We start from the raw sequence: 14,429 nt of genomic DNA, 5'->3' as shown, positions 1-14,429 counted from the left end.
ATTATTTCTAATAATACAATGGTATAGTTGACCCTTTTCCGTTTAGCATTGTCTTTGATAAGCCTTTCAGAATAAGGTCCAAATCCCAGAGCATACCCCTGAAAGGCTGAATATTGAGAAAAGATCATTGAGGAGAGTGGAAGAACAAAGTTTCTTTCCCAAAAGGAACAAGAGTGAGACCTCAAGTGAAGAGGGAGATGAATAGCAGAGTACAAGTAGCTGGTGAGCGCCAGCTAAGTCTAGCCGTCACTACATAATTTGATCTGCATCCACACCTAGACGGCCTTCACTAGATGCGTTGGTGCGATAGGAAACTGTATGTTTAACTTTACCAAACTTCAGTACTATACATACGGAAATTTGTCACTACCACATTTTCTGATATCCAAAATGTAAAAAAATAAATATTCAACCTTCCTTATTCAAGTCTCAAGACAAGTTTACAGAGACAACAGAAGGAACATGAATGAAGTGCTGCGAAGTGTATAGTTTTATTAGATTACAGACACTGATATCAATCAGTCTGACATCTTCATCTCACAACAGCAAACGTTAAGTTGTTAAGCACAACCAAACCGTAGGGACAATTTGTCTTCAGAACAGCAAAGCCACACGGCAAACTATCTTTGTAAATATACACATACTAGTAACTAGAAGATTTCCCATAATTTTTATTTGAAGCACACATGGATGACAAATTTGAAGACTTGCTGTCCTCACATACTATGCTACCTGCTAATATCTTACGCCAGTTGAAACATCTGAACATCTCCCTCATGCCTTTAAGATGCCAACATCAACTTCAAATTGGTTGTGTCTAAGACAGCCTGTGGATACCCATCTATTCCATTAGGTGCATGCATCCTCCCTCTGCTGAGCTTCGTACCCTGGTCCTCAGTCCAGTTTCATTGACCGCTATATTGCATCCTTTGGTGCAGTGACCTTTTACAGTAGGAACCACTGTGTAAGGGTGCACCACGACTGATGAAACTACATTATGCAGGTTGTGGAGTGCTTATTCAGTTCTTCCTGCCTTTGTGCTGCCAGCATCTTTTATTACCTTACGAAGATTTCCTTCTGCAAAAAGAACCATTACGCAATGTTGCTCCACAAGTTGGAGAATAGTTGACTGATGGAATGTCTATATTCAGATGCTTTTTTCCACTGCTAATTTTGGCAACTGGACCTGCAAATAAACTTGGTATTTTAACTCCTAATTGTTTAGAAATGGGCTCTTTAACCCTCATACCCTTATGTCCTACACACCGCTTTCTTCCTACTGCAGGTTGCCTGGTGCAGAAACTACCATCATTTAAATGAACTCCACATATGACATTGTAGTTCTGGTGGATAAGAGAACTGGAGAAATCTTGAGAGTCCTGTGTACCCGCTCTGCTAGATAAAATATGCTGACAATCATTACTAGAAGAAGTCTTGTTTTCCAGTATAGGATTGTGGGTCCACTGGCCAATTTTGTCTGTCATTGGCTGAGAAATGGAGCCTTGATTTCTCCATCCCTTGTGCTCCATACATCTTTTGTTTCTCTGGAATGGTATTCTTGCACAAGGAGAACCACTATCCAAGATAAAACCACAAATTGGACCATTTTCCTCACCTATACTCACACACGATCTTGTGCTCTCATTTCCTTCTGCAATCAACTTGGACTTTACACTGTTTACCTTCATTCCCTTGTGCTCAGCACATCGTTTATTTCCTGTTATTGGAGGCCTTATACAGACACATCCATGACCTAAAGCAACGCCACAAATAATATTTGGATCACCATTTACACCAAAATTCAGTGAAACTATCCTTGGCTGTGATCGCCCAAATTTCAAAATTTGTGGAAGGAAGTTGGTGCTTTTGAAGCTATCATGAAAATCAGATCCATTCTCCAATAAAAGGGGCTCGCATGCCTTGATTCTAATGCCCTTTCGTTTCCCAAGGGACAGTTGAAGTTTCCTGATGAAAGCAGGAAAACGAGTTTCTCTTGAAATGCCATCAAGCTTGCGGAGGACATCATTGTGGCGACGTACACCATTACTTCCTTTATTCCAAGCATAATCAAATTTGTCGAGTAGCTGGGCTTCAGTTCTCTCAGCATCTTTATTGTCATTCATCTGTTAAATATCATGAAACATACCAAAACCTATAATGGAATTTATGGTTCATAGTAACTAAGGTACAAATAATCAATACAGCATGCAATTACATTCACTGAAACATGCTCAACTGCGAAACTACATGGCAGGCAGACAATTCACAATGATTTCTCAGAGAACAGAACAAAATGATGTGCTGAAAGCGAAAACTTAACTTGGCCTTTTAGTGTACCCATCTATAGCTTAGGGAAAGAACCTCATGGTAGTATTTTATCAACAAGATTACTAAGTCTAACTAGGAGAGCTTTAACATGAATGCCAAATAGAAAACTGACAAGCGAAAGCAACAACTAATTGCAATTTTTGTGAAGAAAAAGTAACATTATCAAATCTAACTTCACATTTATCCCAAAAAAAAAAAAACAGTTTTACTTATAACTTGCATCACCAAGCGAGAAACATCTTTTTCCATTTCAATATCTAACAGGAAACCACAAAATGACACATCTGCAAGCTGCTTAAAGATGTAGATAGGAGAAATATGTACTTACAGGTGCCCACCTATAAACAATAGAGAAGCCTCTTGAGAATGTTTCTGTAAATAATCCAGCTCTCTTTGGACCAGATATATTTTTATCAACGCGCAGCTCGCTATTGGAACAGTCATTCTCTAAATGAGCACCTACACGTCCATATTGCTGCAGCCTAGTCCTAACATTATCCGATTTTCCAACATATACAGGAACAATATAATCAGCGCCAAGTCTGCTAGCCTCTCGCTCAGTCTTTCGTCGTGACACAGCTATTCCCAGTTCATAAACTCCAGAGCATGAGGTGCAGTTTGGCAGGTTCTGAGTCCTATATCTCTCTGTTCCTTCCTTCCCCAGTAAATAATCCTCCCAATCATTAGGCCCAACCAGAATCTGGCAGTAAAACAGTCATGATGAATCAGAAGCACAATAGGTAAGTTGCTAAATATAACTTTGCTACAATTCATCATCTAACCAACATGGAGAAAGAGAATTGAGATTACCACACTAGAACTATGTTTTCCTCGCAAATTAGATACTGCCTCTATTCCATATTAATTGAATTTGTGAGGCAATGCACATATACTAAGACATACCTTCAAACACATAATTTAAATGATAATTTCCACAATTGTCCTTTGTGAAATCATAAATATTACTTTGTAAGTAGTGTAATTTATCTTCTGAAAAATACAAAACTTCAATTAAGGAAAGGGAAAATATAGAAAAAAAATTCAAACATCCATCCTAAACTTTGAACAATTCAATTATTTTAAACAATGAAAAAAGTCTCAAAAAATTCACTTAAGGAACATAGGAGTAATATTAAAGAGATTCTACATTTCTACAACTACTATGTTATTTCTCCATTTCTTCACTTCCATAATCATGAATTACCTAATTAAAGACAAGCAAGGACAGCTCCAGATCTAAATCTAAGCAACGAAAATGAAATATTTGTCGAATTAAACAGAAAAAGAAAAGTGAAAGAGATTTGATGGAACCTTCCAGTCGGAGAAAGCGGAATCATGTTTTGTGCGTTTACAGTCTTCTCGTTTGAGCCAACCGGTGAAGGATTTGTCAGCAGCTGCCATTGAGCTCTTCAGCTGCACTACACTCGCTGGTATTTCCACTCTTTTTCCTCACTCCTATTTCCACTTTTTTCCTTATTTTGTGCGGAATTACATATATTAGTTATTTCAATTTATATACGGTATAAAATAGTATATCAATTTTTATGGTGTAAAATAAAATAGTATATCAATTTATATATGGTGTAAAATATATATATATATATATATATATATACTAGTTTTTTGACACGTGTGTTGCACATGATTATTAATTTAGAAAATTTAAGCGAATATTTGAATAATAAGCTTTCCACAAAATAATATTGCAGTTTCTTTTGTGAATGTTCAATGTGGATCGTCGTATATATGTCTTATTCACACGAACCTATGAAGATAGTCCATGAAAAATTTTATTAATTAAATGCAATAATGTATATATTTATTTCAATTTGATGAGGTTCAATCATATAATTAGTCGTTTCTCAGTAATATTACGTTATAGACGATATTTGTTGTGTACTTTTCTTGTCATCTAACCAGTTGTGCTTTGCATGTGTATTGCACTTAATCTGTTTAGATGTCATATAAACATGTGGAGAACAACTACATTTTATTTTTTAGAACTATTTTTGTATATTAACTTTTATTTTTTAAGTTATAGCATAATATATGACGTTCTTTTTGTTGGCTCTTATATTTGACTTCTCGATTGACAGTGTACATAAATCAAATATAGTTATCTACTATCTATAGTTAATTGACAAAAGTTTCCTTTTTTTTTTTACCGAAAAAACTAAAAATTAAAATTAAAGAATATATTCTATCTGTGAAATCATATATATAATCACATATTTATCTTACAACCAACAAAGATATAGCTCATATACTTGTAAACATTTTTCAATTTATTCAACCAAGCATGTTTTGCATTAATGAAAATATTTATCTCATAAATATTATCTATTAAATAAATAATAAAATTAAACTAATACAAACTTCAACTGGCGTTATTTGAAGTCATATAAACTTTTCTTTGTCGAAAATACTGAAATATTCAGAAATAGTAAATTAGTAAAACAAAAGGGCAATGTTTACATAGTAATAACTATTTTGAAGCAAAGTTCTTAACAATCTAAATTACACAAGTAACATTGATAAATAAAGTCATCTTTTGTCTTCCGCATAAAAAAAATTCGTGACAATTCTCTAACTTTTAAGAAGTTTAATAATTTTGGAAAAAGATATTCAGAAACATATATCTACATCACAAGAGAAATTGTTAACAAAAAACAAATGAACTTAGACTACAATAAAAATTAAACCAATAAAAACTCCAACTGGGTTATTACAAGTCATATGGAATTTTCTTCATCGAAAATACTGAAATATTAAGAAATAGTTAATCAGTCAAACAAAAGGGCAATGTTTATATACTAATAATTATTTTGAAGTAAACTTCTTGACATTCTAAATCACGTAAGTAACATTGATAAATAAAGTCATTCTTTTGTGTTGGGCATAAAAAAAAAACAAATTGTGACAATTCTCTAACTCTTGAGAAGTTTAATAGTTTTAGAAAAGGATATCAGAAGCATATATCAACATCACAAGAGAAATTGTTGACAAAAACAAATGAATTTAGACTACAATGAAAATTAAACTAATACAAACTTCAACTGGGTTATTACAAGTCATATAGACTTTCCTTCGTCGAAAATACTTAAATATTAAGAAATAGTAAATCAATAAAACAAAAGGGCAATGTATATATAATAATAACTATTTTGAAGCAAACTTCCTAACAATGTAAATCACATAAGTAACATAGATAAATAAAGTCATTCTTTTGTCTTGAGCATAAAAAAAACAAATCGTGGCAATTCTCTAACTCTTGAGAATTTTAATAATTTTTGAAAAAGATATTCAGAAGCATATATCTACATCACAAGAGAAATTGTTAACAAAAAACAAATGAATTTAGACTACATTATGTTAACTTCATAAATTGGAACATTACATACTAATGTATAAACTAAGCAAAAAATAATTATTATATCATCAAAATTATTTTCCTCAAGTACTCAAGGTTAAGGAATATACCCTCTTAAGATTGAACAATTTACTTCATCAGAATAGTGGTATCTCATATTTCGCTAACTTCGAACTTACCCAACAACAATAAATCACACAAAAAAATTTAAAATGCAAGAAGAAGAAGAGTAGAAGATTTTAAAAAAATGTGATTGAAAAATGAGAGGAAACCCCTCTATTTATAGTAAACAAAGGGTAGTATGAACAAATATTTTTTGTGTCTTATATGAAAAGTTATGACCTTTCCAACCCTTTCAAAAAGTGACAACTCTTTGGAAAAGTCACAACTCATTGAAAAATCACACCCTTTGAAAAAAGTCACAACTTATCAGAAAAGTCATAACTCATAGAAAAAGTCACAACATAAGTTAGGGATATTATAATAATTTAACATTCAAGTTAGGATATATATATATACACACACACTAATTTAGTATTAGTTAAGCGAAATTATTAGCCTTAATGATAACAATATCATATATGATATTGATTTAGTCCTGGTTAAGCGAAAATTATCAACCTTTATGAAGGGTGTATGGGCCGTAATTATTTATGAGAGTATTGGTATTTCTTCAATTACTTTGAATTTGAGTATGAACATGTAATTATTTTGGGTTTTATGGCCCATTTATGTAATATTTCCTTATATATAAGGGAGAGTTGAGCTCCTTATTTATCCTGGATTATGGATATTTAGGAGATTCCCTTATTATCTTCATTGAGTTGTTTGTATATTAATGCTTTTGAAGTTGTACTCTATTTTAATGGTTGGAAAAAAAAAACTAAGCCTAACTGACTGTTTTAGGGGTAATATTGGTATTTAATATTTTCAGTTGATGTTGCCTTTTGTACATCCTTAATAAAATCTTGAATTGCCTCAAATAACTTATCTAATGGTCCTGAATACTATTGTATATTTCGCAAAATTATTCTTGCAAGATAATTGAGATAAGAGCATATTCAGAATATATAATCAAGACAAATTTATCTTGATAATATTGATATATACCCAAGCTGATGTGACATTAAATGTCACAGATAAATAATCAATCAATGCTTATGAGAATAAAAGTTCATTGTTTGAAATACGATATTGCATACATGTAACACCTCAGTATTTAAAAGAACTAAAAATAGAAAGAACTAAATTGGAAAAAGCGAAATCTGAAATTTTGCAAGTTAAGCTTAAGATATGAGTTTTGGGTCAACTTCAAATGGCCATAACTTTCAGTACATAATTAGTTAGGTAGGCTATGAGGTATCAAATGAAAGGTCTTGGAATCATCTTTTCAACGCCACCGAGTTTGCTAATTTTGAGTTCGTATGAAGGAGATATGATTGTTTGAAGTCGGGCTATTCAATTAAAGAAAGTTACCCGAATTTAAGAAGAGTATTTTGGTCTGTTCCTCACATAATCAAGTTAATTCATTTTTAGTAATTAATTGGGTCTAAACTGATTTAGTTCAGTTTATGCACTCATAATTCACGCTAGGGTTATCAAAAAAATGTTCAAGAGGAGAAAAGAAGACTGTCACGCCCCGAGCTACCCCCGAGACGCGAACACGGGACCTAAGACCACAAGTGATCCCAAGCTAACCCTGCTGGCATTATCATGAGCATACTAAATATAATCTGAATAATAGAAACTGTGCGGAAGCTAAATCATAAATAAATCTGAAAAGATGGGGAATACCCATATACTATAACTGAGATATATGAAAACTGATGAGTTTAATACAAAGAAGTTAATAACTCAATACTAAGCTGAATCTATCTATGTCTGAAATAAGCCTTTAAACTGACTAGAAATGTTGGGACATGCCCCAACTAGATCTAGCAAAACTGAAACTAAAGACTAAAAGCAGTAAGGATAAACATGTCACTAGTCCTCGAAGAATGAGGACCCACCACTGATGTTGCTGAACTGATGATCGGGAATCGATCTAAGCGTGATCTGGATGCTAAGAACCTGAACCTACATCACGAGAAGATGTAGCGCACGTATGCGTCAGTACTTGAAAGGTACCGAGCATGCAGGATATAGTAAAGCTGAAATAACATATAATTGAACAAAGCAATAAACCAATGAAATAATCTGGACATGATATAGATACTGAAAATACTGAATATTGAGCTAACTGAATACAATGACCAAATTTATAACATGCTGAGACTGAATACTGAAATATGGTCAATGCAATAGAGTCTGACTGAACTGTGGGAGCTACTAATAACCGACATAAAACCACATGAGCTAAATGTGGAGTCCGATGTATACGCCCCATCGAGAGGACCCAATATACCCTGCCAGAGGTATAGAGGCATGCTGGCATGATCACTAAACTGATGTTGCCCACAGAGGGGACTTACACCTACGTGGCTCGTAGTTCTGGGACTATATGGGTACGCTGAAACCCTAGTCCAACTCGGTATTATGCTACTCCCAATGAATTAAGTGGTTAACTAGTTATTACTGAATTTCTGTAAATACTGGATAGCTCGAAACTGAACATGCAAACTGAGAATGCAACAATTAATCTGATAATGATGCATTCATAAACTGAGGCATGTAAAACTGAATACTGAAATATCTGACCTAGCATGTGTAATTCAAGAACTAAAGAAATACATAGCTAGGGTTCTGAAATTCATGCGATAAACTGAGCAATAACATGATAATCTAATTTAGAACATTTAAATAACTAACTCATGATGATCTGTTCAAATTCTAGAAACCCTAGGTCTGTTCATAATCATGGAATTAAGAATCTGATTGAATTTTAGGGACCTAATGGGCGAAAGGAACCCACTAGTGAAATCCCACATACCTGGCGACGAATTCCACGGAGAAATCTTTCGATTTCGGGGCTAGAACTGATCGAACCTTGCTGCGTTCTTGAACTAGGGTTCTTGACCTCTTTTCTCCTCTCTTGTTTCTAATTCTTCTAAGTTTGATTAATGATTTTGACTAAGGTAAGTTCTAATTATGTTTCTAGGTTTAAACTGACTAAATTCTCATGATTTAGGGTCTAAATGACGTATCCTAGGAGTTAAATGAAATAGGAAAAGACCAAAGGACCCCTGAATTAACTGCTGTCGGAGTGACCTACGGATTGGACCTTCGGGCCGTAGGTCAATCTACGGTCCGTAGATTGCGTCCGTAAGTCAAGCCTGCTCGACAGGTTTTCACTAAAACGAGCATAACCTTTTACTCGGAGGTCAGAATTTAGCAAACTCGATGGCGTTGGAAAGATAATTCAATTATCTATCTAACCGTAGGTCATGGGACACATAATTCATTTTGTGATAAAAGTTATGACCATATGAAGTTGACCCCTCAATATTTTTCATCTAACTAGCTGCTAACCTCATCTACGGTCAGACCTACGGACCGTGGATCGAATGACGGTCCGTGCTGGTCAACCGTAGTTTCGGACTGAAGCTGGGCTTTTAGGGCATCGATCCACAGACACGAACTACGGTCAGTGACCTGATCTACGGACTGTAAGTCCAGCCGTGGGTCAACACTTAGCCAAATTTTCTGACTGAGTTCTGGGGAAGTTTTCTGTCACGAACCACGGACCTGCAGGATGGACCGTAAGTCCATCTACGGTCCGTGGATGGTGTCCGTGAATGCCACCTGTAACACCAGAAATCTGAAATCTCTATTTTCGGATACGGGGTGTTACATTATCTCCCCCTTGGGACCATTCATCCTCGAATGAAGACTAAACTAGCTGAAATGGAGGGAGAGGGCTGCAATCCCTACCACTGAACATTAAGAACTGAATTTCTGACTGAACTGAGTTCCAAGAACATGTAAATACGCTGAAAATGCAAGTACAAACTGAAGGAACATGATTCTAAGACTGAATTTACGCATGAATGACTGAAAAATTGAAGAGGAACTATTACCTCAAGCTGGAATGGAATCAGAAGGAAAGAGGTAAGGATACTTGGACTTCATGGCTGCTTCTGCTTCCCAAGTAGCTCCCTCTACTGACTGACTCCTCCACAAAACCTTGACTGAAGCGACTTCTTTATTTCTCAACCTTCTAACCTGACGATCGAGAATCTCAACTGGTACATCCTCATATGAAAGGCTATCTCTTACAGCCACACTCTCTAATGGCACTATGGATACTGGATCACCCACACACTTCTTCAAAAGAGAAATGTGAAAGATTGGATGTACTGCTGCTAAGTCTGCTGACAACTCTAACTCATAAGCCATTTTACCAATCCTTTTCAAGATCCGGTAAGGGCCTACATATCTGGGACTGAGCTTCCCTTTCTTGCCAAATCTCATCACCCCCTTTATGGGTGACACTTTCAGGAAAACCCAATCATCAACTTGGAACTCTAGTTCTCTTCTTCTCACATCTGCATAAGACTTCTGGCGACTTTGAGCAGTCTTGAGTCTATCTCTAATGAGTTGCACTTTCTCCATAGCATCAAGAACCGAATCTAGTCCTATCAAGGCTGCTTCACCTACTTCAAACCAACCAACTGGAGATCTACATCTACGCCCATACAATGCCTCATAAGGGGCCATCTAAATGCTGGAATGGTAGCTATTGTTGTAGGCGAACTCTATTAGAGGAAGGTGATCATCCCAACTACCCTTGAAGTCGATCAGACAAGCTCTCAATATGTCCTCTAAGGTCTGAATGATACGCTCTGCCTGACCATCCGTCTGCGGATGAAATGCTGTGCTAAGTTTAACCTGAGTACCAAGACCTTTCTGAAATGACTTCCATAAATGAGATGTAAACTGAGGACCTCTATCTGAGATGATAGACAAAGGAACTCCATGCAACCTCACAATCTCATTAATGTAAAGCTTGGCGTAATCCTCCGCCGAATCTGTAGTCTTGACCGCCAAAAAGCGAGAAGACTTAGTAACCCTATCAACAATCACCCAAATGGAGTCATGTTGTCTGCGAGTACGAGGTAAACCTGTGATGAAGTCCATGTTGATCACTTCCCACTTCCAAGTAGGAATGTCAATCTCTTGAGTCATACCCCCTGGTTTTTGATGTTCTTCCTTTACTTGCTGGCAATTGGGGCACTTAGCCACGAAGTCTGCTATATCTCTTTTCATACCATTCCACCAATAGACTTCCCGTAGGTCACGGTACATCTTAGTGGCGCTTGGATGAATAGAATATCTGGAATTGTGGGCTTCTGCGAGAATATGCTGTCTCAATTCACCCACATCAGGAACACACAATCTACCTTGATAGCGAAGTACACCATCTCCCCCTTGGGAGAAAACCTCCACTCTCTGATTGTGGACTGCACCCTTAAGTTCAAGCAAGATTGGATCACTATCTTGCATTTCCTTAACCTCTACTACTAAAGAAGATTCTGCCCCATTTTGAACCGTTACACCACCATCTGATATGCTCATAAGACGAACTCCTAGGCGAGCAAGTCTGTGAACATCCTTTGCTAGCTCTCTCTTTTCTTCCTCAACATGTGATACACTACCCATGGATAATCTGCTAAGAGCATCTGCTACTACATTCGCCTTACCCGGATGGTAATGCACACTCATATCATAATCTTTGAGGAACTCAAGCCACCTTCTCTGGCGAAGATTCAACTCTTTCTGGGTGAACACATACTGAAGGCTCTTATGGTCTGTGAACACATATACGTGAACACCATACAAGTAATGTCTCCAAATCTTAAGTGCAAACACCACTGCTGCTAGCTCGAGGTCATGAGTTGGATAATTCTTCTCATGTACCTTAAGCTGTCTAGAAGCATAAGCTATAACCTTACCTCGCTGCATCAAACACACAACCTAGGCCGACTCTGGATGCATCACAATAGATCACATAACCATCTGAACCCTCTGGTAGAGTCAAGACAGGAGCTGTAGTCAACCTAGTTTTCAGTTCTGCAAAGCTTTTCTCACAATCATCTGACCATTGGAACTTAACCTTTTTCTGAGTTAACTTAGTCAATGGAGAGGCTATGGATGAAAATCCTTCCACAAACCGTCTGTAATAGCCTGCTAGACCCAAGAAACTTCTGATATCTGTAGCAGAAGTAGGTCTGGGCCATTATTTCACTGCTTCTATCTTCTGGGAATCTACTTGAATTCCTTTACTAGACACAATATGCCCAAGGAAGGCAACTGATTGTAACCAAAACTCACACTTACTAAATTTTGCAAATAGCTGGCTATCTTTGAGAGTTTGCAGAACAACTCTCAAATGACTCGCATGTTCTTCCTCATTCCTAGAGTAAATGAGGATATCATCAATAAAGACGATAACAAACAAGTCCAAGTACTGCTTGAACACTCTGTTCATCAAATCCATGAAAGCTGCAGGAGCATTGGTTAGTCCAAATGACATAACTACAAAATCGTAATGACCATACCGAGTTCTGAAGGCTGTCTTCGGAATGTCACTATCTTTGACTCTAAGCTGATGATAACCTGATCTGAGGTCTATCTTTGAGAAATGACCAGCACCCTGAAGTTGGTCAAACAAGTCATCAATCCTGGGGATGAGATACTTATTCTTGATTGTGACCTTGTTCAACTGCCTATAATCAATACACATTCTGAGAGAACCATCTTTATTCTTCACGAACAACACTGGTGCACCCTATGGTGAAATACTAGGTTTGATGAAGCCTTTATCTAGAAGGTCTTTCAACTGCTCTTTCAATTCCTTAAGCTCAACTGGAGCCATTCTGTAAGAAGGGATAGAGATAGGCTGGGTATCTGGAAGGAGACCAATTCCAAAGTCTATTTCCCTTTCAAGAGGAACTCCGGGAAGGTCTTCTGGAAACACTTCTGGAAATTCATTAACCACTAGAACTAACTCAAGAGTTGGGGTTTCGGAGCTAGAATCCTTAACCCGAACTATACGATAGAGATAACCCTTAGAGATCATCTTTTTGGCCTTAAGGTAAGAAATGAATCGACCCATAGGCGCTAAGCTACTACCCTTCCATTCTAGGATTGGTTCGTCTGGAAACTGAAAATGAACAATCCTAGTTCTACAATCGACTGAGGCATAACGTGAATGCAACCAATCCATACCTAAAATGACATAGAAGTCTACCATTTCTAACTCTACAAGATCTGCTGAGGTGACTTTCTGAGAGACTGTGACAGGGCAATTTCTGTATACCCGTCTAGCTATAACTGGGTCACCGACTGGAGTAGAGACTGAGAAAGGTTCTGAAAGGGTTTCTGGGCTAACACTGAATTGGACTTCTATATAAGGAGTTACAAAAGACAAAGTAGCCCCTGGATCTAACAATGCATAAACATCAAGATCAAAGACTCGTAACGTACCAGTGACTACATCAGGAGAATCTTCCTGATCTTGATGAGCCTGAAGAGCATAAAGCCTATTTTGGCACTGTCCGCCACCAGTACCAGAAGAGTTACCCTGCTGAGTCAGGCGACCTGCTGTGCTGCTGAAGTTGTAGACTGAGCTCTACCATTATTTCCTCCTTGACCTTGTCTTGAAGGAAAATCCTTCAATCTATGACCAGACTGGCCACACCCAAAGCATCCTTCCTTACCTGCAAGGCACTCGCCCAGATGGTTCCTACTAGATTTCGGGCAAGTTTGGTAGGTTTTTGTGCCTGAAACACTACCTTGAGACTTAGAGCCTGACGCCCTACCTTTCTGATCATTACGGAACTTGGAGGATGGAACACTAGCTGATGAAGGGGCTGGAGTCAAAGACTTCTGCTGAAACTGCGAGCGATTTCCACCACCCGATTTCTGTTGGGAATACTCATAGTTACCTGTTCTTGCTTTCTTAGTCTCCTTAGCCTGTTCCCTAAGCTTATCACCCTCAACCTGCTGAGCATGAGTCATAAGCCTAGAGATGTTCATGTCTCCCAACAACATAGCATTTCTGCACTCTGTTTTTACTAAGTCTGACACTCCATAGAGAAACTTATTCATCTGTGCCCTGGAATCAGCAACCATGTGAGGAGCATACCTAGATAGTTGGTTAAACTTGAGCCCATACTCTTGGACAGTCATGTTACCCTGCCTTAAGTTCATAAATTCCTGGGCCCTTGCTTCTCTCAATTCTATGGGGAAAAACCTATCTAGAAAAGTATCGCTGAAACAATCCCATGTAATAGGAGCGACATCTGTACCCCTATTCTCCTTCCACTGAGTGTACCAGATATGAGCCACATCTTTCAGTTGGTAAGATGCTAACTCAACCCGATCATTCCCAGTGACCTGCATTGCCTCAAAGATCTTCTTGATCTCATCCAAGAAATTCTGGAGATCTTCACCAGTCTGTGATCCTATGAACTCAGGCGGATTCATCCTAACAAAGTCACGAACCCTTGATGCTGCTGATCCACCATTTGCATTCACAGGAGCTTGAACCCGCTGATTGTTCTGGTTAGCCACACTCTGAGCCAACATCTGAATGGCATTCCAGAATTCAGCATTTGAGACTTCCTGATCTGGAACTGGAGGAGCTGCGTTTGCGTTCCTGGCATTCGCATTCCTGACATAAGCTTTACGAGGAGGCATGATCATTGAAACATAGAACGTCGAGTTAGAATGGAATTAGATAATACCTTACGCACGATAAGAGTAACAAGAAAATGAAGATTTTTCCTAA

General features: G+C 37.4%; 1 protein-coding gene across 1 annotated transcript; it reads right to left on the bottom strand.

Moving 5' to 3' along the window:
- Positions 1-893: 893 nt before the first annotated feature.
- On the bottom strand, positions 894-3,804 carry LOC125875691 (protein EFFECTOR OF TRANSCRIPTION 2-like). The gene is made up of 3 exons (XM_049556711.1): positions 3,640-3,804; positions 2,657-3,028; positions 894-2,123 (listed from the first exon to the last, which is right to left on the bottom strand). Exons 1-3 carry the CDS (start codon positions 3,727-3,729, stop codon positions 1,062-1,064), a joined length of 1,524 nt encoding a protein of 507 aa, XP_049412668.1. The 5' UTR covers positions 3,730-3,804; the 3' UTR covers positions 894-1,061.
- Between the last annotated feature and the right edge of the window lie 10,625 nt (positions 3,805-14,429).

The sequence above is a fragment of the Solanum stenotomum genome, chromosome 9 (genome assembly GCF_019186545.1).
Source record: "Solanum stenotomum isolate F172 chromosome 9, ASM1918654v1, whole genome shotgun sequence".
Taxonomy (NCBI): Eukaryota; Viridiplantae; Streptophyta; class Magnoliopsida; order Solanales; family Solanaceae; genus Solanum; species Solanum stenotomum.
This window is presented reverse-complemented; position numbering and strand designations above follow the sequence as displayed.